The following is a 27,563-nucleotide window of genomic DNA, read 5'->3' as shown; positions in this document are numbered from 1 at the left end:
TACCACAAGCCATGCTCAGAGGTCTTCTGGAGTCCATGCCTCGATGCATCAGAGCTGTTTTGGCAGCACGAGGGGAACGTACATGATATTAGGCAGGTGGTTTTAATGGCTGATCAGTGCACATGCAGTATTAATACTCACCATGTGTCTTCCTGGCTATCTTCATCTTTCAGTCTATAGCCGCTGTCTCCCAGAAGCTCAGCTCACACTGCTCTATGGCTGATTTTGTAGTGAGAGGCAGAGGTCAGTTCAGGAGCACACTGTGTGAAAAGGTGGGCAGGGAAAACTGTAGAACAGGGTGAAAATTACCTCACGACGGAGTCGAAAGCAAAAATGAACATGCGAAGGTCGGTTCATGCTGTGAATTGTCATTTCCCTGCATTGCACACTATGATATCTCTATTAAAATTGCAGGAACGTCATGTAAAGTTAGACCTCTAAAGACAACTATAGACATGTGTATGTAAACATTGTAAATAAATAGAGAAAAATTTAGGGAATGTAGTTATGGACACTGGGGTGCGTGTAGAGCCACAGCCTCAGGCCACCCTGTGTTAGCAGCAGCTATAAGCCTTACAATTCGGAAGCAGGAGCCAGGAAACGGTTTGGTGTATCAGTTAAACACGGCTCAGCATTCAGCAGAGTTAATTCTTTCCTTTACTCCTAGGTTACAGATGTGACTCAGTCACTTGCATTGTCTCTGTCGCCCACCTACATACCCATATTGCATAAGTTTCATTATCTTTCTAATTCCCCTTCGTGTTGTGTGCGTCACACCAGAGAAAGGTACAGAACAAGGGGTTTATTACTAAACAATGAGTTGTAGGGAGGTGGCAATTATTTTCCAAAATGTTAGTTTTCTAAACTTTGTTGGGTTAACATAAAAAATAAGCAGTTAATGACAAAAAGGCTGAGCTAAAAAAAATTGCAGATTTGGAGATATAACCTACTTTGCCTAAAAGTTTCAGTTCCTACATTTTCCAGTCTAGCGGTTTTATTGCTTACGATTTTGATTTAAATGTTATAAGTTAAGTTTCAAATCAATACAACTGATTGTTTAGTGAATAAGCCCCTCAAAGTCCTCAAAGCTAGATAATATTTTTTTGTAAGTACAGTACCTACTTCTTCCTCTCTTTCCCATACATAGTTACTTCTTAGAATAATTAAAATCAGCTCTTCTACGAAGTTGGGTAATACAGCTTGATTGACCGTCCCACTGGGGGAGCAGGAGCTCTTGTAAGCATTAGAAGGGCCTCTCTTAACACCTTCCAACTCCCCATTCCACACTTCCTAACTTAGCAATATGTTTTCCTCACAACATACTATGTTTGTATTTGCTTATACAGTATATCTCCAGTACCCTCTCTGAGAAGCAACATTGTATGTTAAAATTAGTGATATTGCAATACTGTTTAGGGATTGATATATCTTTTTACAGCTATATATTTGCAGATATCAGGCATGATTTATTTGAGTTCCTAGGTGCTTTGTTTTTAACCAGTTTTTTTCAAATCAAGTGTATTATTATTTTCTTGTTCAAGACGTTGTCTTGGGGTGGCCTGAAGGGGATCAGCCTGTTTGGATACGGGGTGGTCGTACCTTCATTCTCTATTCTATTCTGTGCTTTATGCAGGGTTATGCCCTTTTGCCACCCCTTTAACCCTTTCTCTTCTGTACTCCCTATTAGGTTGTTTACCTAGGAAGTACTTTTTTCTATATGTTAAAATTATGTTGCTCCTGTAGTTTTTGAACTCCCATTAATCTTTGTTTGCAAGTTGTGATTTTTTGTTTGGGTACAGTTCATTGGAGTTGTAGTCGGAGATCTGGTATTTGGATAAGAAAAGACTGCATAGATAATTATGGCAAATCAATAAATTCAAATGCAAGTCACCTAAGACCTAGAGAGCATAGAGAAGCATTGGGAGTGGGATCTGTTACATGGATGGTCATTGCGTGCTCTACCACTTACACGCATCATAGAGAAGCATTTACTCTATTAAAAGAACACTATAGTCACCTAAATTACTTTAGCTAAATAAAGCAGTTTTAGTGTATAGATCATTCCCCTGCAATTTCACTGCTCAATTCACTGTCATTTAGGAGTTAAATCACTTTGTTTCTGTTTATGCAGCCCTAGCCACACATCCTCTGGCTATGATTGACAGAGCCTGCATGAAAAAAAAAATGGTTTCACTTTCAAACAGATGTAATTTACCTTAAATAATTGTATCTCAATCTTTAAATTGAACTTTAATCACATACAGGAGGCTCTTGCAGGGTCTAGCAAGCTATTAACATAGCAGGGGATAAGAAAATCTTAATAAGGCTCTCTTTACAGGAAGTGTTTATGGAAGGCTGTGCAAGTCACATGCAGGGAGGTGTGACTAGGGATTTAACTCATAAATGGCAGAGGATTGAGCAGTGAGGCTGCAGGGGCATGTTCTATAAACCAAAACTGCTTCATTAAGCTAAAGTTGTTGTATAGGTGACTATAGTGTCCCTTTAATGAGAAGCATTCACAACCTTTGGTATTATCAGGCTGTGTATAGTGACAATAAATGTTAGAACTTTTTGAAGATCTTAATGAGTAAACAAGTCTATGTGCCATTAGAGGTAGTTACATAGTTACATAGCTGAAAAGAGACTTGCCTCCACTAATTTCAGCCTTCCTCAGATATGATTTTGCTGTTGATCCAAAAGAAGGCAAAAAACCCAGTCTGAAGCGCTTCCAATTTTGCAACAAACTAGGTAGGTTTATGGCCAAATGTAAACATTGCCAGACTGCAGGCAAAATAGTGGATTTTTTTTTTAAACAAATGTAACATATTAAATTGTTTCCTATCTGAATATTTGATATGAAATTAAAGCTTTGTTTCTCCTGAACAAAATTATATATAATAAGTGTGGCGTAGTTAATATGAAAGAGGTAAATTATGGTTGAACAGATTTATAGCGCAAATTCCAGGTTTTGTTTTGATCAGAACTTGTACAATTGCCTCCATCCTTAAGGGGTTAAGACTTGCCATTGGGGGGCGGGGCCGGACCGCCGAGCTGGCAGGTCGCATGCGAGACCAGCTCCTGCAACCTAAAACCAGAAACCGCTATATTTACACAAATTTTGGCTCAAAACCTGCCGGCAACGGTGGTCCTCGCCAGGCAGAGAGCCTTGGATCCAGGGTGAGGCTGGCCCAACAGGCTACAGTTCCCTGGAGGAGGAATCCTACCCGCCTTTCTCAAGGACTACTCCGGAGGCGAGCGGGGCGGACGGGCGCTGCCCTGCCGCTTACCGTTCGGGGCTGAGAGTCGGACCCGCGGGGATACCGGCCCCGTTCCCCCCCCCCCCCTCTGGACCGGGGGGGGGGTGATCCCGGTCTACACCCTCGAGACCCGATCGTCGACAAGTGCAACAGACGAAGCAGCAGGACCGCTAAGATCCACGCTCCAGGCAGTGTCACCAAAATGGCGGAGGCCATGCGGGATGGTGTTGAGACCGGAACCCTCACACGCTGCTTATCCATAGCAGCAGTATGCAGAGCGGACTGCACACATCGCAGGTACAGTCCCATAACGCAACCATCCACCTGCAAGCTCCCTTGAACCCTAGAAAACCAACCACCTTAACTGAGACAGGACCCTCAGACACCCCCCACAAGGTCCCGGTATACCCTCATTCCTCCAGACAGGGAAACAAATCGCCCCACAGGGACTTCTGTGCCCCGCAACCACCGCTGCACTACGGGGCTTACCTGACACGTGGAGAAGCTAAAATTAATCATCCACACCCCTGTTGTCGGAGAGATCCTCACAGGCGGATGGGGCACAGCGGAGGACTTGACAAGCATTCAGCAACCAGCAACAGACCGGGCACCCTGACACCAAACATCAACAGCTGCAGGGGACATCTCTCATTCATCTAAAGAGGGACTTTTTACGACTGACACTATCTTGCCTCCAACCATCTTTCCTACTGGAACTCTGTACCATCACCACATGAGATCCGCTGCCTGGGGATATCCTCCATCAATATGCTCGCCTATGGACCACACTGTACACATGAGCACACAGCTTGTTAACCTAACCAGCCGTTTTCTAGATGACTGTCATTTATTGGACTCATAAAGTATGGTTGATTACTGTTTCACTAACTTGACAAACACACTTAATTTCTCTTATCAATGCAACTTAACTAGCGACAGACACAATGCTTGACACGTGACCTACCTGTCTACTCACTGTAGGATTTGACTGGTTGGACAGCCTGCTATTGCTCGGAATACTTATACCACACTCGAACACGATAAAGCGCGACTAAACCTAGGGCCCGAGGCTAAAGCGACGACATTCAATACACCTACTAACCCTACGCTACTGTTGACAAACGACAGAAGAATCCCTTATGACGAACCAGCATGTACCCAGCTTGATTTAGTTACTCTCACTATATGTAAACGTGTGCATGCCTTCTAAATGCTACATAGCAGCTTACTCGCTACCACTTTGTTTAAAATATGTTTTAATAAATGATTTAAGCATCTATAGGACCTTAGCGTCTGTCTACACGGTGAAATAAGCTCTCGGTTTTGCTTCTTATAAATATATCTAGTATAAATGTCAATTTATACAAGATAAGCAGCTGTACACTTAAATATAAAAATGTGCTGAAGCAGCGAAATGAAGCCAGCGATAACTCATGATGATCAATACCCTATGTAATCTGTTTCATTATGTTTTATGCCTGTTCTTGCACTCGTTATTGTGACGGTGCGGGACGACTTGATCACTTATGCACAATAAAAATAAAGAATTAAAAAAAAAAAAAAAAGACTTGCCAATTGAGCGGTATGTGAGGTATAGGGGGACGTGTACAATATCCACCTTGGTTGTTTAACAGGCCTCATACCTTGTTATGGGGCCTCTCTAATGGCTTGGCAGCAAATGTGATTCCAGTCGCTGCTCACTGTTTAGTATATATCCTCCCACCTTCTGCATGACAGGTCATATTGACCCCCTCAGCTTGAAAAAGACCTTCTTTGGTCGAAACGTTGCTGCTGGACATTTTGGTCCAATACATTTGTCTATTTAAAGCCTTGGAGTGCCTCGACCTTTCTTCTTTGACTACAAACTATATTGACCCCCTTAGGCTTATTTTTTTCTGTTTTTTATTCCTTTTTTACCATAGTGGCTGGATAGCAGCCGCTGGCCAGCTGCCACATAATTTACCTTTTTGCCACTGATTTTTTTTTTTTTTTTTTTTTTTAAAACTGCCCGTTGACTGCTAGTGTTACAAGTGAATAGTTTGGTTTTTAATAACTGGGTCCAGATGTTACAAATCCAGACTATGTCAAGCGTACAGTCCGGATTTGAAACTTGAAAGCTGGACCAAAATCACGCTCGTTTGGAGCCTGCTCTGCAAAATCCAGACTTTGGTAAATAGCATGAACAATGTCTGTTTTTGCAGTCTGAATAGCCCTGCACAGTATTCAGTACAGGGCCATTCGCATTTTAGAGAATGACCAGTAACTATCTGTTCCTTTAAGTTTACTTATTTTTTATTTTTTTTTTCGGAATCAAACAAATTAGCAAAACTATATTTTGAACAAATCTAAGAGTGCATCAAAATCATCATATGCAAATGTTTCCTTAAAAACCTTGCTGAAATATATATATATATATATATATATATATATATAAATGTTTTTATTTTTTTTATTTTTCCTCTCTAGGTTATTTGTTGGTATTTTATTGTAGGGTTTTTTTTTTTTTTCTCTTTATGGTTATATGACTGTATGCTCTGTGTGTCCTCTTCCAGATGTATGGTCGGTATACACAGGACCTTGGATTGTTTCCTTAAAAACCTTGCTGAAATATATATATATATATATATATATATATATATATATATATAAAAATGTTTTTATTTTTTTTTATTTTTCCTCTCTAGGTTATTTGTTGGTATTTTATTGTAGGGTTTTTTTTTTTTCTCTCTTTATGGTTATATGACTGTATGCTCTGTGTGTCCTCTTCCAGATGTATGGTCGGTATACACAGGACCTTGGATTGTTTGCTAAAGAAGAGGCAGCCCGAATACGTCAACAGAAAGAGCTTGGCAAACCAACTGGAGAAGACAAACCACGAGGAGCAGAGCTGAGAGAATATGATGAAAGTCGCTGTGCCAAGTGCAGAAGTATGTAGGAAAGTCAGCCAAAATCTTTATGTTGATCATAGAGATTGGTTATCTTGATTCAACAAAGGGTGTCTGGAAAGTTGAAAATGGGTAGTTTAAGGGAGGTACATTAGTGTACGGGATCTTCATCAGAATATTTTGAGGGCAGTTTGAATTTTGTGTTAAGTACAGGAGAAGATTATATGTGTAAGCCTACACGAGTTTCTAGAAAATAGAGGGATGTTTTGCATAAGCATTTGATGTTTGTAGGCATTAAATATAGAGTTAGTATATGAACAGAGGGTAGTGGAACTGATTGTGTCTTCTAGAGTTGTATAGACAGTAGAGAAGGTCTAAAGGTATAGGTTATACTCTAAAATATGGTTTATCACATTAAATTTTTCTATTTACCAAAATATACAGAGTCTTGGGATACTGGGTTTTTATTTGGTGCATTGGGTTTGGAATTGCTAGCCATTTTTGTTTTGGACATTCATTTTACATTTCAGCATAGCTTGAATTTTAGTTTGATGTTTGCAGCAATATGTTATGTTTTCTTTTCTGAAGTAATTACCGATTATTGGTAAGTTCAGATCACGTTTATACCCACATCTTGTCTGCCCAATATTTTCACTTTTAGAAATAATGTGTGCTATGTATTGCATATTTAAGTGTATCCATATGCAGTATATGATGTTTCAAACTAGGGTCTGATTGCAGTGTATGCTATTTGCCCCAATAGTTATGATTAGATTGCAGAGTGTCCATTTTGTGTCATTGTCTTAGGTGTTGCATTGAAATTGATGGTTAGGGATGAACAGAGCTTTGATAATATTAGGGACAGATATTACTTAGTTTGATAACTAGTGATGACAATAGAGATGGTGCAAAGGTTCTGTGTTTAAATAGGATATATTATTGGTACGTTTATGAGATACTTCTATGCATGGCTAAATCTGGCTGGGTTTTGTACCTTTATTATCTTACAAACTTATACTATTTTAGTTATATGTTTTACTATGCCCAGTACTCTGCATTCTAAGTCTGCTCTACATATTCTTGCATCATCAGTCGATTGGGCCACATTCACTTGTGCTTTCTTTTTCTGTGCATGTTATGGCTTTATGTTAAGTCACACCAATGTATTCCTGCTTTTGGGTCTGTTGCATGTGTTCCCAACTTATTACCGTATTTTTCTGTAAATAAGACGCCCCCATGTATAAGACGACCCCTATTTTTTGAGCCCAAAATTAGGAAATAAATATTTTTATTTTTTTTAAATTCTTTATTTTTGGCAGTGCAGCAGTAAGCACATCATTTGGTAATCGCATGGTGAAAATACATCAGCATCAGATAATATACAGTAATGGTTTGTACAAAGTATTGAAGTATTCTGCACTGTTATTTTATGGGTAAAGTAGTATAAAGCAAACATTATGAACACGTTAGTAACATATCTCGGTTAGCGCGGCAGTTAGATACATTCCTTCTATTTGTCGGGTCCACTGAGACTATAGCTGCATACAGCGCTTTAACTGTTGCAGCGATAACTCAACTTAGTTAATAAAAAGGTAAAGAAAAAACATCAAGGTAGTAACGGGCATATATAAGTATCATACGTTTTGGATAAAAATATGTGTTAGTGTGAACAGACTAGGTGTCCGACCGTGGCATCCTATATGAGTGTGTAGTCAGGGTAGGGTTAAAATTGTGTGTCCTCACATAGGGGGTCTACCCCCGCGTCGCTGTTTGGAGCTTATGCTTGCCCGAAAGGGCTCATCTGAGTATCGGCGGGGGGGGGGGGGGGGAGGAAGGGCATCATTAAGGTCAGCCTCAGGGAAGTGTCGGGAACGAGCCGTAAACACAAACATCAAAAACTAAAACTATAGTCTAAATGATTGTGGGAGTCCGAAACAACGGATAGTGTGGTTTTCACTGAAGGTGGGTCAGTGGGTCAGGATACAGTCTCAAATGACTCAGGTCGGTAGACTGGCCGGTGCTTGTCTCGGAGTTTCCCTCGGGGTGAACACTTTTATGGTAGCCGGGTTGATTTTGGACAGACCTGATCTTTGTGCGGGTGCGGCCTGGATTATACCCGTGGAAGTTAGAAGTGCAGCCAGTTCTTGGTAGCTCTGTGCTTTGTGCGAGATCCCATTGTAAGTAAACAATATCGCTCTCGGGTTCCCCCATCGGTAGGGCAGTTCTCTTGCGCGGAGGTGGAGCAGTAACGGCTGCATTGTTTTCCGCCAGGTAAGCGTGTTTTTGGTAATGTCCTGGAAGAACGACAGGTTGTTGCCCTCAAACGAGAAGGGAGTCTTTCCCCTCAGTGCAGACAGGAGTGCTGCTTTGTCCGACATACCGTGAAAACGCAGGATGAGGTCTGCTGTAGCGGTTGCTGGAGCTCGGGTCGGCTTCGGCAGTCGGAACATTCCGTCAAGCCTCAGGGACTTTGCCTGTTTCGGCGGGAGCAGAGCACCCAAGAGTCGCCTGATGTAGTGGGGTAGCTCAGTGAGGCTGATTGAGTCGGGTACTCCCCTTACTTTTAGGTTGTGTCGCCTCCTTTGGTCCTCCATGACATCCAAGCGGTCTGCTGTAACCTGTTGCTGTTTCGCCAGGTCAGCCATCTGCTTTTCCACCTTTGTCAATCTGGAGTCCTGGTCGCTCGCATTAGTCTCCAGCTGGGTGATTTTTGTCTTTGCCCCTTCTATGGCCGCTTTATAGCAGGCCATGTCGGCAGAAAGGTCCTTTCGCAGCTCAGCCAGCATCTCCTTAAGTTGGCTCACTGTGACCGGGTCTCCGGGTGTTTTGGACCCCGTGTTGCGGCTTGGCATCGGCCCGAAGGACGCTGCCTCCATGAGGTCCGTGTCAAAGTCGCCTGATGAGTACGATGCAATATCCTCCTCCAGCGCCATCTTGGACCATGCGGCCTGTTGTGTGTTCCGCATCATTTCGCCAATATCCCGTCCGGGAGGGCTTTTGTCGGCCTTTGTCTTTTTGGACTTTCTGCCCATGTTCCACCTTGCTTCCGTGGTCAGGTTTACGGGTATTTTACCGGTAATTTTCCCCGTTTAGAGTCAGTGTAAGTTATTTGGAGTCGGAGCTCACAGAGATGCGTCCGCTCCGTTGCGCTGCTGGCTCCGCCCCCGGAAATATTTTTAACATCAAATAGAACAACTTTGATATTTTAGAGGTGACTTCTGAGGAGAACACACTTCTGATTCTCATGCCTCCCCTGTGCTACGGTACTCTGACGTTAAAGGAGCACTATAGTGCCAGGAAAACAAACGTGTTTTCCTGGCACTATAGGGTCATTAGGTCCCCCCCACACTCAGGGCCCTCCTCCTGCTGGGCTGAAGGGGATGAAACCCCTTCAGCCACTTACCTTTCTCCAGTGCCGTACTCACTCGGCACTGGTGACCTCTCCTCCGCCTGCCAACGTCAGATCTGAATGCGCATGCGCGGCAAGAGCCCCGTACGCATTCAAACTGCCCATAGAAAACCATTACTCAATGTTTTCCTATGGACGTCCAGCGTCTTCTCACTGTGATTTTCACAGTGAGAATTGCGGAAGCGCCTCTAGCGGCTGTCAGTGAGACAGCCACTAGAGGCTGGATTAAAGGACCACTATAGTGCCAGGAAAACAAACTCGTTTTCCTGGCACTATAGTGTTAATAGGTCCTCCCCGCCCTCATGGCCCCCCTCCTGCCGGGCTCTAGGGGGAGGAGGGGGTTAAATCACTTACCTTTCTCCAGTGCCTCCTCCTTCGGACGTCATCAGGTGAATGCGCATGCGCGGCAAGTGCCGCGCGTGCATTCAGTCAGTCCATAGGAAAATATTCTCAATGCTTTCCTATGGACGCTGGCGTCTTCTCACTGTGAAAATCACAGTGAGAAGCGCAGAAGCACCTCTAGCGGCTGTCAATGAGACATCCACCAGAGGCTGGATTAACCCATATGTAAACATAGCAGTTTCTCTGAAACTGCTATGTTTACAGCAGGCAGGGTTAACTCTAGATGGACCTGGCACCCAGACCACTTCATTAAGGTGAAGTGGTCTGGGTGCCTATAGTGGTCTTTTAACCATCAGTGAAACATGTCTCGCTGAAACTGCTATGTTTTCAGCTGCAGGGTTAAAACTATAGGGACATGGCACCCAGACCACTTAATTGAGCTGAAGTGGTCTGGGTGCCTATAGTGGTCCTTTAATGGCTCCATAGTGCATGGTGGGAGACTACAGCTCCCTCAATACAGCAGGTGATGTGAGGGCATTAGTATTCCATCTGCTCCCTGATCTCCATTTCCTCCCCCTGAATATAAATCAGATAGCAAGACCTACCTGAGGTGGAGCATACCTTAATGTGGCTGCTCCTTTTATGGTGTGGCATGTCTCTGCAGCTCCGTTGGGGGTAAGTGCTGATATGTGCTGCAGCTCCCATGCATATAGGGACCTCTTCCTCCTTGCCACAGCATTCAGAAGTGGATTAGTGGGAAGGAGGCCAGGTATGTGTGTGGGCCGTGGCACACTGAAACGCGGCAAGCGCCACCTTGGCTTTGGCCCCGCGCACAAATGTCTGTTTGATTTTAACCCCTGCAGTGACATTCCGTTCATAAAATATAGTCTTATACACAGAAAAATACGGTACTTTGTATGAGTAGCATGTGTTCTTTGTTTTAATCTGTAGACAGGGCATAAGCCAAACAAATACATTCCTTGTTTATTGAAAGTGTTCTTAGATTCCTGAAACATTACAATGATATCCTTGAAGAATACTCTATTTTCATAACTTTGTACCTCTTTTCTGTTTATTGGTGAAATATTTAGATATAGATATTTATGGCTATTGATTTTACCGTCTGCTGCGTATCATCTGATTTTATTTTTTATATTGCCTTGTAGTTCATCTGCAATCATCACCAGTTGTTACTTTGTCATTCTCCAATATGTATTTTCAAGGGTCATTTACTTATATGCTGTTTGCACAAACGCTGTATTGCATTTTCAATGATCTTTGCACGTCTTCTATTTATTTAACAAAGTTCGTTGTTGTTACCTTTTATTAGTTTGTTGTGTGCAATATCAGTGCCTCTTATGTCCTCGGTCTCCCGTGTGCTTTCAATGGCTTGTGCTTTGTCAACTGCTGAGAACTGGATGTGAAAAATTTGCTCTGCGTATAGTGTATACTCATTGACTCTTGTTATTTGCAGCCATAAACTGGTGTCCTCCCTGGCTTTTCGTCTCCAGGTCTGTTGTGTGCACATTTGTTTGCCAGTCCTTCTACCATTTCGGGGTGCATTCTTGACATTAACTTTTTAATCTACTTGCCCATCATGGCCATTGCTTTAAATAATTGCTTGCCATGTTTTTCAGTCTGTTGATACACATGCAGTGGCTCTCGCTCAGTCTGACGTACTTGCAGTGGCTCTTTCTTTCTCAGTCATGCAATGTACGTACAGTGGCTTTAACACAGTCTGTATATGTATGTACAGTGGCTTGCACTCTTTTTTAGGTGATGTTCGTACAGTTGCTTTCACAAGGTCTTTTGTTGTACGTACAGCGGTTCTTTTTTATCAGTCTTTTATTTTCATACAGTGGCTTTTGTTCAGTCAGATGTACTTGCAGTGACTCTTGCTTAGTCTGATGCACTTGCAGTGTCTCTTGCTTTCTCAATCTGTCGACATCTTTTCTCTGATAATGATTTTTGCTCAGCCTGCTGATGTACACTGGTATGTACTCTCTCTTTCTTAGTCTCTTGATACAGTGAGGGAAAAGTAGTTGATCACCTGCCGATTTTGGCCATTTGCCCACTGACAAAGAAATGATCAGTCTATAATTTTAATGGTAGGTGTATTATAACAGTGAGAGACAGAATAACAAAAAAAAAAAAATCCAGAAAAACGCAAGACAAAAAAGTTATGAATTGATTTGCATGTCAATGAGTGAAATAAGTATTTGATTCTCTATCAATCAGCAAGATTTCTGGCTCCCAGATGTCTTTTATAAAGGTAACGAGCTGAGATTAGGAGCACTCTCTTAAAGGAAGTGCTCCTAATCTCAGCTTGTTAACTGTATAAAAGACACCTGTCCACAGAAGCAATCAATTAATCAGATTCCAAACTCTCCACCTTGGCAAAGACCAAAGAGCTGTCCAAGGATGTCAGGGACAAGATTGTATACCTACACAAGGCTGGATTAGGCTACAAGACCATTGCCAAGCAGCTTGGTGAGAAGGTGACAACAGTTGGTGTGATTATTCGCAAATGGAAGAAACACAAAATAACTGTCCGTCTCCCTCGGCCTGGTGCTGCATGCAAGATATCACCTTTTGAAGTTTCAATGATCATTAGCCCATAACTAAATGGGAGGATCTTGTTAATGATCTCAAAGCAGCTGTGACCATAGTCACCAAGAAAACAATTGGTAACACACTACGCCGTGAAGGACTGAAATCCTGCAGCGCCCGCAAGGTCCCCCTGCCCAAGAAAGCACATGTACAGGCCCATCTGAAGTTTGCCAATGAACAAATGAATGATTCAGAGGAGAACTGGGTGAAAGTGTTGTGGTTAGATGAGACCAAAATCAAGCTCTTTGGCATCAACTCAACTCGCCGTGTTTGGAGGAGGAGGAATGCTGCCCTCATGAACACCATCCCCACCATCAAACATGGAGGTGGAAACATTATGCTTTGGGAGTGTTTTTCTGCAAAGGGGACAGGGCAACTGCACCGTATCAAAGGGTTGATGGACTGGGCCATGTACTGTCAAATCTTGGGTGAGAACCTAATTCCCTCATCCAGGGCATTGAAAATGGATGGGTATTCCAGCATGACAATGACCCAAAACACACATCCAATGCAACAAAGGAGTGGCTCTAGAAGAAGCACTTTAAGGTCCTGGAGTGGCCTAGCCAGTCTCCAGACCTTAATCCCATAGAAAATCTGTGGAGGGAGCTGAAATTTCGAGTTGCTAAACATCAGCCTCTAAACCTTAATGACTTGGAGAGGATCTGCAAAGAGGAGTGGGACAAAATCCCTCCTGAGATGTGTGCAAACCTGGTGGCCAATTATAAGATATGTCTGACCTCTGTGATTGCCAAGAAGAGTTTTGCCATCAAGTACTAAGTCAAAGGGGTCAAATACTTATTTCAGTGATTGACATGCAAATCAATTTTTAACTTTTTTGACATGCATTTTTCTTTTTTCTTTTTTTTTTGTTAATCTGTCTCTCACTGTTAAAATACACCTACCATTAAAATTATAGACTGATCATTTCTTTGTCAGTGGGCAAACGTTCAAAATCACCAGGGGATGAAATACTTTATTCCCTCACTGTATGTAAACAGTTGTTATTACTCAGTCTGTGATGTGTATGTAGTGGCTCTCCCTTTCTAAGCTTGATGTATCTACAATGACTCTCCTTTTCTCAATCTGTTGATGTATTTACAGTGGCTCTTGCATTCTCAACCTGATGTAATGGCAGTGGCTCACGCTTTCTCAGTCTTTGTGCACTCTCAGTGACTTTTGCTTTTTCAGTCTGCTGCGTGCACTCTCAGCGGCTTGTGCTGTCTCGTGTGGGTGAGGACTGGATATTCCTCATTCTTCTGGGCTTGCTGATGGCACTGGTGAGCTGGGCCATGGACTACGCAATTGCTGTATGCTTACAAGGTGAGATTCAATTATCCCAAATTAGGATATGGGAATAAGTTGGATTTGAGACAGTACATCATGAGCATGTTAAATATGTAAAAAGTTCTTCACACAGTAATAAACACATTGGGTCGTGGTCTCTCATACATACATATATACAAAATTAAACACATTTAGCTTAAAAACCCATCAGCCACTCACACTCTCATACTGAGCAAGCCATACTTTCTCACATTTGTGTATTCCTAACCCTATAGTGTTAAAAATACTATTTAGATGCCTCGCCCCTCCTTGCTCCTCTTAAATAGGATACATTTTCCAGCGCCACACGGGTCTTTCGACGTTGGCTCCACTCCAGATCTGCCTTCTTGGCTGAGATCACTAGAATTGATGATTACAGCCAATCCAATGCTTCCCATTGGCTGATTGGCTGAGATCGTCTGTTCTGATAATCTCAGCCAAGGGGGTAGAGCCAAACGTTGTGCAGGCCAATCCGAATCTCCTCATAGAGATGCATTGAATCAATGCATCTCTATGGAGAACGCTCCATGCAGAGGGTGGAAACGCTGAACATCAATGCTGCACTGATCCAGGAAGCGCCTTTAGTGGCCGTCTGAGTAAGTGCTGCTGAGGTGTCCCTAGGCAGAAATGCAAACACTGCCTTTTCACTGTCTCTGAAAAGGCAGTGTTTACATTGAAATGCCTGCAAGGAAATACTATACTCACAAAAACAACTACATTAAACTGTAGTTGTTCTCGTGACTATAGTGTCCCTTTCAATGCATCTAGTTAGCTGCACATGCATAATTAGCCTCTCTCTCCCACCATCCTACCTAAGCACCCATCTACCTAGCCACCTAGTCGATCTGTCTCCCACACACAAACACATACAGCAAGACATTTATTGACTCATACATGCACAGGTAACAAAATAATTTACAAATTTAAGTACATGTCCGAGTCGTTTTCATACATACAAACACACGTGCAACTGAATAATTTCTCCATCTCCTCCTCTTCTCATGTTTGTCACTAGTAGGGATGATTAAGTGATTATTCTACAGAGAGAGTTATCCAAAGGAATTGGAATTCTACATGTGCAGGCCCAATAAGCAGGGCACTGCAGGAATGGTTGACAAAATGTACAATTTCTTCTTCCTGTTTCTGCCTACACTCACCAGTTTAATATCGATTTAAAAAAAAAAATCCTCTTGTTTTTCTTTATCAATTTCTATTTCACCACTTCTCTTTTCCACACCCTCCATTTTATCTCACAAATGCTGACTGTAGTTTGTACTGGTTCTCTTTCGTACACAGCTCACAAGTGGATGTATGGAGGTCTGGAAAGTAATGTTTTTCTTCAGTATTTGGCCTGGGTCACGTATCCTGTCGTCCTAATAACTTTCTCTGCTGGGTTCACACAGATTCTTGCCCCACAGGCTGTCGGTATGTGTTTTAGTTTGTTTATGGCATCATCTTGTAGTAGTTTTTAAACTTGAAATGTAATGGGAAAAGGTGTTATCTTAACACATGTAATTCTGTGTGAAAGGGATGTTGCAATTTCCCTGTTTGGGGACATTTACACAAGCAGAGAATTCATCACTGCTGATGCCAAGATGTTGTACATCGGTTTTGGTATATCCCCAGCAGTCATTTCTTACACTTACTGGGCCATATATCTGTCTATATATGTCACAGGCATAAATCTCACTTCCCCCACGCACTTTCTTGACTGGGTTCTAAAACACCAAAAAACAAAAAGCTAGACATTATTGAAAGAGTGCACTCACAGTACTTTGTTATCATAGTTAAAGATCTACTTGTATTCCAGCAGTTAAATGCAAAAATACAGCATCAGTGTTTCAGTCTTATATCTGGACATTTCTCAAAACCTTGCCCGGAAGAAAATAAATAAATAGAGAGAGAGAGAGAGAGAGAGTCATTCTCAATAGCTTGTTTTTGAAATATTATGTTAGTCCAATAAAAAAGGTATCATTGCATATTGCAATACTCTGGTATTTCGGCATTTTGTCTACTGGACTAATACAGCTAACCCAATCTACACTATATATATATATATATATATATATATATATACACTAGGCAGACTAAATGTTTCTTGCAACTGCTTACTTGGGGGGTCCATGTTACACAGGGCAGATATTACTTTCTACTCTCCATGTCTAAATAATATTGAAAAATAGAATAAAATATACAATTTAATAGACTTTTAATTAACCTAAATATTGTGGACTGTGACTGGTACACTTTAACTCGGTTTGCTGCAACATGTAACATCTATTTATATTTAGGCCTTACTAACTCTTTAAAGATAAAAAAAAAAAGGAGTGAGTTTGTTGCCAGGCCCACATTAGGAACTACAAGTCTGTTAATAATTTCTAAGCCAATTGGGCAATGTTGTTTTTTTACAGCCCCGCTAGCTATATATGTAAAAGTAGAGTGGAACACGAGGCATAACTGTAAAATGTTACACAATGAACGCTCCTCCCTATAGCTTTAGGCAGGATAACTATTAAAATAATAATATTAAAATATTCTACCCCAATCCTTAGAAGCCCAATATGGAAGGTAGTTTCAGGGAAATCTCAGGAAATGTCTCAAACCATGCACACAAATAATATGTGTATATGCAACCATTTTAATAACTGAAATGTAAACTATTTTTATTGTGAAATATAGCATAGATTATAATAATAAGATTAATAACAAAGTATTTAACCAGCAAAGGTACATTCAGATTACTCTGGGTTTTAAAGTACATCCTGGGGTTGTTACTTAGCCCAATTTAATGGTACTCATTTTATCTACCTCGGAAGGATGAAGGGCTGAGTCAACCCTGCCGGGATTTGAACCTGCAACCCAAGGTTTAAATAGATTCTACTGATGATGCCTTAGCCCACTGAGCTATTTCACTAAAAAACTCAACAGAAATTGTTTATCTAAGTATGTACAAAACAAAAGGGCTAGTGTTGAGTATAATTTTCCATTAGTAGGTTTCATAAGAATAGTAGAGATTGAAATAAGTGGAAAAAAATCCAGAAATGTGTGTGGGATTTGGCATTCTATAGATTTCAAAGATGGGCAGATACAATGGATGCTTTGTTAAAGAAAAACAGAGACACTGTTAATGTGGATGGCAAATATAAAAATGATGGCTGGATCTGAAAACCAAGAAATGCAAATGTCAGACATTGTTTATATTACTCTGAACTCCATGCACAAATATAGTGTTGTCAGAAAAAGCAATAAAATCCACTCAAAGGTGGATTCTGGCAGGATAACCAGAAAAGCTAAAGAAGGAGACCCAAATTTGGATCCTGAATAGAAAACATCTCCATCCAAGATGACCAGATTTTCAAAAAGATCTTTGTAGTTTCTTTTATAGGAGCCATTGGCTTTTCCTTCCTAATTGGGTACTATATTTTAACATCTATGTGAGCCTGGGTAGGTGGGACTGCCTTCCAACATCTAGCAATACACATTCTCAAGACTGTACACACCCTGAAAATACGCTTTTGCATTGAAGGAGAAAGAGAGCCCTGTGTATAATTCGGGTTTAGAAGTGCAACCCATGGATTTTGGAAGAGAGTAACCTTAAATCACTGAGAGAGCCCCCTAAAAAGATTGCAAATATGTGCCCTCCTCCCTGCATTGATTACTTCAAGCAGAACCTGGTCCAGATGTAATTTTGGACGAATCTTGAAAGTTAGTTGTATCAATGGTCCAAAACTTTAAAACCCTTTTCCTGGAACAAAGTGGAAACGATGCTATGTATCATGTGGTCAAAACGTCAGTCCAGTCTTCCCCTATCAGATCCTCCCTCAAATCATCCTCCCATTTGGTTGGTCAAAGTATGAGACTGAGATGAAATGTGAGTATAAGAGAGATATCAGTCCTATCTTTAATACTTAAGTAGGCATGTGTTTTCATAGTAGGTTGTCTTCCCTCAGGTTATGTGCTTAAAAAGGAACATTATGATGATTCACCAGGTGTACCCTAGAAACCACTGCGTCCCTTTGAAGGGAATGCCAAATCTCTGTGATCCCTTTCTGGATCCACCAGGTAAAGGCCAATTGGGTACATCCTTCAGGAAGTGCAAAATTATAAAATAAGGTAGTAAGTCAACTGTACTACCTTCAGAGGAGAGGTCACAAGCGATACTGTTGCTTTTTTTTTTTTTAGAGCTTTGGAGAATGCTGAAGAGCTGGGATAGAATTAACAGGCTCTTTAGTTTTGGTGACTGGTGGTTAGGAAAACCTACAAATTTGTGTTAGTCCTTGCACAAAACAGGTTTTTGGGCCGATGAATGTCCTGTATCCCATAGGCAAGATCATGGTGTTAAAGAGTTGAGGATAGGTCTTGCTCCCAGGAAAAACAGATTGATGAATGGTAAAAGGAAATTAAACATAATATTTTTTTCAGTACCATTTAGAGTTTTAAAATAAATTAACTGAGTTTGTGTTGGCATTCTTTCAAGCAGACTGACTGTTTCAAGCAAACATTGGGGATATTATATTGCCATGTATTAACAGTTAATACATGCATGTTCTCGGGCTAACTTAAACTTGTATTAAACAAACAAACAAACAAAAAAGAAATGTTGCCTACCCCTGGTCTGTACCATCCTAATAATCTATTGCTTAAAGGGATGCTATAAGCACCAAAACAACAAGCAGTTTGAATGTATAGACCATGCCCCTGCAGTCTCACTGCTCAAATATCTGCCATTTAGGAGTTAAATCACCTTTGTTTCTGTTTATGCAGCTCTAGCCACACTTCCTCTGGCTGTGACCTACACTTTTATTTTCAATCAGATGTTCACTTCCTAGAGGTTTTTATCTCATCCTTGGTAAATTGAACTTAATCACACATAGGAGGAACCTTCAGGGTCTTGAAGGTCTATTAACAGAGCCAAATATAATAAATTCTAGGTTAAACAGACTGTGCAATACAAGAACCTGAAATATATAGGTTCATTTTCAGGAAGTGCTTAGGAAAGCTGTACAAGGCACATGCAGGGAGGTGTCACTACGGCTGTTGTTTTGGTGCCAAAAGAGTCCCTTTATTCGATAGATTGTTAGAACATAGAGCATCATTGGTCCTCAATTGGTTAATATAAAACAATGCCATCTTGGGTGTTCTTGAGACATTCAGATTTCACACACCCCTTTCTGGCATTATACTCGTATATCACATTGTCCACCAAGGTGCATCATATATGTATGTATCTATATTTCAGTTTTGTTTAGTGTCCTATATTGTGTTCACTCCCTCTTTATCTATGTATTTCATTATAGTTTTCCCTCTGATCTTTCCAAGGTTCTGGTATACCAGAGATGAAAACTATCCTTCGTGGGGTGGTCTTAAAAGAATATCTCACTCTCAAAACATTCATTGCCAAAGTCATTGGGCTGACGTGTGCCCTTGGCAGTGGGATGCCATTAGGCAAGGAGGTAAAAGGTTATTTCACCATGGTATCAATATAGTACAGTTAGTAATTTCATTAGACTTTTATTTTCTGCACATTGTATCACCCACCAGTGTCTTGTATGTACATGTATCAGTCACTAACACTGTATCCATCACATTCACCATACCTTGGAATAATATTTTTTTTTTTGAGACAGTAATCCAAATTTGAGTTTATAGATCTACATCACAGAGTGTAAATATATATTTAAGTAAAATATGAATATCACTTCCAATGAAAGGTGAAAAAAAAAAAAGAAAAATACAAAATTACAAACCCATTTGTCAACAACTATGCAACATCTACCTTACCACAGATGTTTTTTTTTTTTTGTTTGTTTTTTTTTATAACTTGCTTTCTGCCTTGTGCAACCCAATCATGTAGAACAAAGTTTCCACTAACCATTTTTACCATGTCCACCAATGACCGCTATGGGAATGACTAAACTTGACAAAATACCTTGTTTGTTTATTTAATTATTGAATTTAATTTTGGGATTTACTATAAAGACTTTTGCCTTGTCCATACTTTGTTTTATGATATTTTTTGATTGAGTTAAAATTTAAATTAAATTGAATTTTTCGATTTAATTTGTATGGATCAGTTTTTTCAATTATGACAATCTGGTAGAAAAACCTTTCAAAGTATTTATCTACAGAAGTCACCATAAATGTTTACTGCCATTTTAGTAGATACATCATTTGAAATGTTTTTCTAACAGATTGCCATCATTTGAAAAACCTATCCAAAAATATTAAATCGAGGCCATTGTTGATATGACTATTTCATGAAGATTTTATTTTTCTGAAATATTCAAAAGTGCTATTGCTATGACATGATTCCTTTATGAAATAATCCCTGCAGTGTTTGTTTATTAATGTGAAATGCATATTCTATGTAGATTATACTGAGTTGTATAGATGTTATGCAGTAGTTATGTAGTTATGTTGATCATTTTAAGACTAGCAAGTCTTATTTTATTTTATTTTTTTAATAGATGATGTTTTTTATTTATTTATTTCTATATTTTTATTTCATGTTTTCATGGCAGGGCCCATTTGTTCACATTGCCAGTTTGTGTGCTGCTCTTCTAAGCAAGATCATGTCTCTGTTTGGAGGAATATATGAGGTAAGTGCATTGAGAATCTAGAACGTAAGCTCATTGAGCAACAATTACATGTCTGTTAGTCCACCCATTGTACAGCACTATCCAATCTGATGGTGCTATATACATAATATAAAAATAATAATATTTGCACGGCCCTCACTGGTAATGTAGACATCTCTGTTATATGCAGCTTTCCAACAATCTCGCTTTGGGGATCCTGCCCAGCTTTAGTTCCCTGGAAACTGTCCCAGGCCGCAAGGCGCAAGTGCATAATTAGGTGTTCTGGTGCTGTGCAGCATGCGCTAGGACCATGTAGGGAGTGCTCCTGAAGGCTGTGGGCTGCCCAAGTAGCCTCTCAGTGGGTGGGCCTGTCCATTATGGACATCTCAAGTGGTGTCGGCTGCTTCCGGTTGCTCAGGGCTGTGCCCACCATGTCCTGATTTTCCTGTTGGATGGTATGCATGAATGCCTTTAATAGTCTCTCCTTCCTGCCTTGGAAATGCAATGGTTCATAATGAATATGGCCTGCTAAAGTCGTTATGGTGCCAGACTCTAGCCACCCCCACCAGTAGGACATCAAACCATTTGAGTATGGTTTACCACTTAACGTGGCTCCTCCTCTATTACCCTGGCTTTTGCCTATTACCAGGATACTATGCCAGGGGACGCCTGTTTGAGTGTCTTAGTGTCTTTTTCTATCTCTCTTTCACCCTAACTCATGCTCTCTGTCTTGTCCTTGGTGCAGTTCTGACTTGTTTAAATTACCAAAATGCTGGAGAGGTAGTGCTTCCCATTGATGATTCTGTTTGGAGTACTGAGATGCTGTCTATCTATCATAGTGTTGGATTATATTACATAGCAAATTCAAAGACTGATTTCTTCTTAATTGGACATTGTTAATGTCACATGAGTCGTACCCCAACACACAGGAAAGAGGAAACCCACCAAAGGTGGATCCAAAAGGCGCATTACCGAGCATTAGAATGGCTGGACTTAACGTATTAATACAACAAGAAACAGAGTCAAGATAAATCAAGGACAGGAAAAACGAGTCAAATACAAAGCCGGGGTCAGGATACCAGAAATCACGAGTCAAATACGAAGCCGGGGTCAGGATACCAGAAATCAGAAGTCAAATACAAAGCCAAGGTCAAACACAGGAAATCACAAGGGAATCACCAGAAGCACTAAACAAGGAACCAAACCGAAACCACGATAGGGCAAAGAATGGAGGCAAAAACAAGCCTTAAATAGGCTCAAAAGAGTTCACATTAGGTTCACATTAGTCCACGTCATCTCTACAAGCCCAAACATTGGGTCGCCTAGATGATGAGGTAATGATGTCATGGCTATTTCTTTTATTTTTAGGGGTTGCAGTTCGTCCCGCGAACCAGCAGAGGGAGCCGTTCACGGAACAGAAGGTAAGTATAATATTCGGGCCACATGGAGCATTCGGGCCATGCGGCCCGAGGACTGAGGCCATGCAGCCACGTAGTGCGTTCTACCCACGTGGCTGGAGGAGCGGCGCAGGTCCGGGTAAAGGTAAGTTTGTGACAGTTGCACAGCCAAGCTCAATGTCATGTAGAACAATGTCACAAAGCATTGTTCTTCCTGGTGTAAGACAATCTTACATAACAGGCCTGTTTCACCTAATGGTATGTTTTGTATATTTTGTTGTATGAATGTGGTAAACTGCTTCACATTTATTTTACGTTACTTTGAATTCAATCCTGACACTAAACATGTCTCCCTGTGTAGTTCACAGTGAAGTGCTTATCTCTGTAGAGTAGTGTTGTTTTACAATATATTTAACTACTCCATATTTTATCTTCTTTAGAACGAGTCTCGTAACATTGAGATGTTGGCTGCTGCCTGCGCTGTAGGTGTTGGATGTTGTTTTGCTGCTCCTATTGGAGGTAAGATGCTTCTGGTTGCTATTATGGGTGGAAAGTAATAGGAGTATGTGATTAGTCTACAAGTGACTGTTAATAATGTGTAAGGCTGCTGTTGGGGCTGCTTGTGCACATGTTGGGCCTTCCAAATGTATCCTTGGTCAGTAATTTTTGACAATTTTCAAGTCCTCAAAAAACAAGTATGGAAGCACCTTAGATCTGCCACCCCTTTTTTTTAGTAATTCTCATCAACTCACTCTTAACCAACAATCCCTAGACTGACATGTTTGTGCCTAAAATTGTATCCTAAGGTGTTTTATTAACATAATAATATCCTGACAATGGCTTTTTAAAGAGACACTATAGTAACCAGAACAACTATAGTTTATTGTATTTGTTCTAGTGAGTATAATCATTCCCTTTGGGCATTTTGCAGTAAACACTGTTTTCAGAGAAAATGCAGTGTTTACATTACAGCCTAGGGATAACTCAACTGGCCACTCCTCAGATGGCTGCTAGAGGTGCTTCCTATGACAGCACAGTGTGCATCACAACATTCACTGTCTCCACCCTCTACATTCAGACAATGAACTTTACTCATAGCAGTGGCGGATCCAGAGCCTGATCTCGGGAGGGGCACTTGTAGAATATTTAAATAAATAATCCAGACACAATAACCACTACAGCTCAGTGTAGTGGTTATAGTGCCAATAATGCCAAGACCCCCTCCCAGAGTAAGTAGTCAAACTGTTTAAGAACTGTTTGACAACTTACCTGAGGTCCTCTGGGGAATGGGGCTGTAGTAGGGCAGAGGAGCAGTGGTATGTGTGAGTGGTGCAATGTGTGAGGGGTGCAGTGTGTGTGTGTGTGTGAGGGGGACAGTGTATTAGCAGTGTGTGTGTGTGTGAAGGTTGCAGTGTGTACGTGAGGGCGGCAGTATATGTCAGGGGTGCAGTGTGTGTGTGGGTCAGTATGTGTGTGTGACAGTTACAGTGTGTGTGTGGGGCAATGTATGTGTGGGGGGGCAGTGTGTGTATGTGGGGCAGTGTGTGTATGTGGGGGCAATGTGTTTATGGGGGGCAGGGGCAATGTGTGTGTATGGGGGGCAGGGGCAATGTGTGTGTATGGGGGGCAGGGGCAATGTGTGTATATGGGGGGCAGGGGCAATGTGTGTGTATATGGGGGGCAGGGGCAATGTGTGTGTGTGTATGGCGGGCAGGGGCAATGTGTGTGTGTGTGTATGGGGGCAGGGGCAATGTGTGTGTGTGTATGGGGCAGGGGCAATGTGTGTGTGTGTGTGTATGGGGCAGGGGCAATGTGTGTGTGTATGGGGGGCAGGGGCAATGTGTGTGTATATAGGGGGCAGGGGCAATGTGTGTGTGTGTATGGGGGCAGGGGCAATGTGTGTATATGGGGGGCAGGGGCAATGTGTGTGTGTATGGGGGGCAGGGGCAATGTGTGTGTGTATGGGGGGCAGGGGCAATGTGTGTGTGTGTATGGGGGGCAGGGGCTATGTGTGTGTGTGTATGGGGGGCAGGGGTAATGTGTGTGTGTATGGGGGGCAGGGGCAATGTGTGTGTGTGTGTGGGGGCAGGGGCAATGTGTGTGTATGGGGGCTGGGGCAATGTGTGTGTATGGGGGCAGGGGCAATGTGTGTGTGTATGGGGGCAGGGGCAATGTGTGTGTGTGTGTATGGGGGGCAGAGGCAATGTGTGTGTGTGTGTGTGTATGGGGGGCAGGGGCAATGTGTGTGTGTGTGTGTATGGGGGGCAGGGGCAATATACAACTTTTATCCGTGGTTGACTTAAAGCCCTCTGCAATAGCTTGGGAAATCCAGAGTTTAAAGTTGTGCTGTTGGAAACTTCTATTGGAAGCATACGCTATTATCAATAAGCAGTCTCTACAAAGGTTCTTTCCCTGAGGTGCAGAAGACGAACAATTCAAGCATCTGTTGGTTTTATCCCTTGCTTTTCTTGGAGGGGAATCCAGTGTTTTTGCTGGGGCTGAAATAAAAGCCATCTATGAACATATATTACAGGCTTATTCTGGCACTCTTTATAACACCTCCAATTAGAAAAAAGTAATTGGCTCACCTATGTTTTCCAGAGAGGGATTTTGCATAGGCAGAGGGAGAATCCATACTATAATGTAAGATCAATAGAGTATGTAAAAGACTAAAAACCATAATCTATCAAATGCATAAGCAAACACTGAAAGGCAAAGAAAAAACTGTAAGAATAATAAAAGCATACCTTCAGGCATGGAAAACAAATCCAAGCAGCCAGAAGAACAGGAGATCACCATCTTCAATGCTCTCAAATAAGGAGATTGAAGTAGTGTACTGAGGACACCATCAGATGCTCTAGCAGGCACACAGTGAACCCCAGCCCACACTGAATATAAAAAGAGCCAGGAAAATGGCGGTTCCGCTAATGCGCCGACCGCTGGAACACACGCCATGTGTTTCAAGCCGTTCACATCATACCTCCCCCCTAAGGGAGGAGCTACCCATAAGTGATGCCATGATTAGCCAGGAATAATTAATTCTAAAAATTATAGACATTATAAAAAAATAAAAAGATCAAACTCAATGTTTAACCAAAGAAAAGAAAAAGTTACCTTTTAGTTGCTCCAATGGCCATTGGAGGGAATGCCCGTCTGCCAACGTCAAGGCAGACCCCCCCTAAGCGGGTCCTAACACTGACCCTTCAGCCTGCTTCCTTGAGCTTCTGGCAAAGATATCTCTAATGAGACAGAGAGGGGTATTTTTTTTATATACACCCCTATATACTTATAAAGCCTTAATAGGGAACACATGGGATGGTATTTTGTATTTGTACAAACTCAATGTTTAGTCCATATGGTGTTAAAGTGTTCAATCTATAAACCCACTTCATTTCCCCTTTACCAATATCCTGGCTATGGTTTCCACCTCTCCAAGATTACCTTACATTTTGTATAACCAGGAATGTTAAACCACTAGGAACAATCAGGGATATTAGCAGAGAAGTTTAAACAAAATAATTATCCAAATAACCTTGTTTCTAAAGCTAGGGAAGAATGCAAGAAATACAGTCAAGATAACCTAATAGACAGAACTAAAGTAGTAAAAAAATTGTAGTGAGGTTATACCATTTGTGTTCAATTTTAATGAGAATTTTAGGGAAATTAAATATATAATTAACAAGCATTGGCACCTTTTAAAAAAAGATTGGGAATTACAGGCAAAATTATTGGATAAACCTTTTATTACTTTCAAAGGGGCTCCAAATTTAAAAAGTATTTTAACACACATTCAACCTTCAGATAAACTTACAAGTAATAGTGATAAAAAAAATTGTAATGGAGAGAATTTTTTTTCCTTCTATAACAAATGTATAGGTTGCAGGTGTAGTAAAAACAGGACCTTGAGGAGTGTAAATAAATTCAAAACGCAATACGATGATCACAATTTTCGTATAATTTTTTTTTGTTTTATCAGGAATGTAATTTATTTATTAATTTGCCCATGTGGGTTACAGTATATTGGATAGACTATATGTCCATTACACCAGAGGATTGCTGAGCACGTTAATAACATTAAGAAAGGCTATGAACAACATAGTGTCTCAGCACACTTTAAAAAGTATCAAGCCCTGAACAATGAAGTATTTGAAAATTATTTCGTCTGGTATTGTCTGAAATGGAGAAAAAAAAGAAAGAAAAAAAAAAAAGTATCATAATATGGATCGTAGTGGTTTAACATTCCTGGGTATACAAAATGTAAAGAAATCTTGGAGAGGTGGTAACCATATCCAGGATATTGGTAAAGGGGAAATTAAGTGGGTTTATAGATTGAACACTTTAACACCATATGGATTAAATATTGAGTTTGATCTTTTGAATTTTTTATAATGTCTATAATTTTTTTGAATAAATTAATTATCTCTTCTTTTTTATATTTTACTTTTTAATTCACCTTTAGGAATGGTATATTGAAATTAATTGGTTTGTATATGTCTATTTTTTATGTGTTAATTTTTTTTAAACTTTATGTGTTGAATCTTAACTGTTTCTTTAATTGATTTTCCCTTATTTACCCTAAGGACTGATTTTACCTTAGGGAGGAGACTAATATATGCATAATAATATGGGTTTGGAAGATATAACCAATCAAATGTTTAGAATATCAGACATTTAAAGTGGAGCACATCCACTTGGCTGCTTTAAATAATGATGGACACTGGCCGAGGGGTTTGATCTGAGGAACCCAGGAGTGGCGAAACGCATCATCACGCTGTATGTAGTTACGCAATCACTCAATTACGTCACATTGAGGACGTCACTAACTCCTCCGTCTACTGGTACGAATGCAATAGCCCAGGAATCCAGAAGTGCCGGCAACTGGTATTACCGAGGACTTCATCTGTGGGACTTGTGAGACGAAGACGTGCCTTGTTGATTTTAAACGAAAAAAGATTGGTCAATTGGATCTCGACTGTCCATTGTGTTTCTGCAACTAAGGCTGGATATTGGATATATATCTAAAGCGCATATAGCCTGAGCAATTTCTTACCTGCTCTATGTTTGTGAGTGCTATATACATATCTGGCTCTTCTTATATTTGGTGTTTATACAGTATTACACTATATGTTTTTATGTCTTTCTCTTACATGTTGAACTCCATATATTGCAAGTATAACATCATTTTTTATATATACAGTGTGTAAATTGACACAATAAGCACTTTAAACAATTTTGCAGATAAATGTGAATGGAAATTGCACTTTAGATTTACAGTTTATGTTGCACAAGTTGATGTGATTTTTGCACAATATTGTACAAGCAATTCTTTTGCTTTTAAGCACTTTAATTAAAATTGAAATGCAAAACAATCTGTTAGCACAATGTTAAAGGCACAGCACACTTTATTTATTTTATTGTGTTACTGGGCATGCCTCTCTGCTAGTCGAATGTATCCAACCCCCTATCCCCTCATTATTTACACATTCGGATCAGTCCACTAATGACAGAAACGGGGCACCTGGAGGAGCGGCTCGGTGCTGAGGGGGGGAGGGGGGGAGAAGCTCTATAGCCACTCACCCAGCGCTGCGGCCCAAGACAGGGAGAGCCCACCAGGAAATATCCCAGTGGGTGTCCCCAGCAGGCCGGCGCCCTAGGCGAATGCCTAGTTCTCCTAACTGTGGCGCGGGCCCAAAGTGTGGAGCATAAGAGAGTAAATATGAAAATAAAAATCATATTTACCTGCTTGTTTTAGCCTGTGGCGT

The 27,563-nt window shown here is 40.9% G+C and overlaps 1 protein-coding gene across 3 annotated transcripts in view; it reads left to right on the top strand.

Annotated features, from left to right (window-relative positions):
• Window positions 1–27,563, top strand: part of CLCN2 (chloride voltage-gated channel 2) — a 129,768-nt gene that overhangs the window by 61,440 nt on the left and 40,765 nt on the right. For 2 of the 3 annotated variants that reach the window (XM_063442895.1, XM_063442894.1), the window contains exons 2-7: window positions 6,028–6,184; window positions 13,692–13,823; window positions 15,123–15,251; window positions 19,146–19,279; window positions 20,348–20,425; window positions 22,242–22,320. In XM_063442895.1, the coding sequence (XP_063298965.1) occupies window positions 6,028–6,184; window positions 13,692–13,823; window positions 15,123–15,251; window positions 19,146–19,279; window positions 20,348–20,425; window positions 22,242–22,320 (709 nt within the window). The remainder of the gene's footprint in view (window positions 1–6,027; window positions 6,185–13,691; window positions 13,824–15,122; window positions 15,252–19,145; window positions 19,280–20,347; window positions 20,426–22,241; window positions 22,321–27,563) is intronic. The other variant, XM_063442896.1, reaches the window with a different exon arrangement.

The sequence above is a fragment of the Pelobates fuscus genome, chromosome 2, assembly GCF_036172605.1.
Source record: "Pelobates fuscus isolate aPelFus1 chromosome 2, aPelFus1.pri, whole genome shotgun sequence".
NCBI lineage: Eukaryota > Metazoa > Chordata > Amphibia > Anura > Pelobatidae > Pelobates > Pelobates fuscus.
The sequence above is the reverse complement of the archived record's forward strand: the minus strand, read 5'-3'. Positions and strand labels throughout refer to the sequence as shown.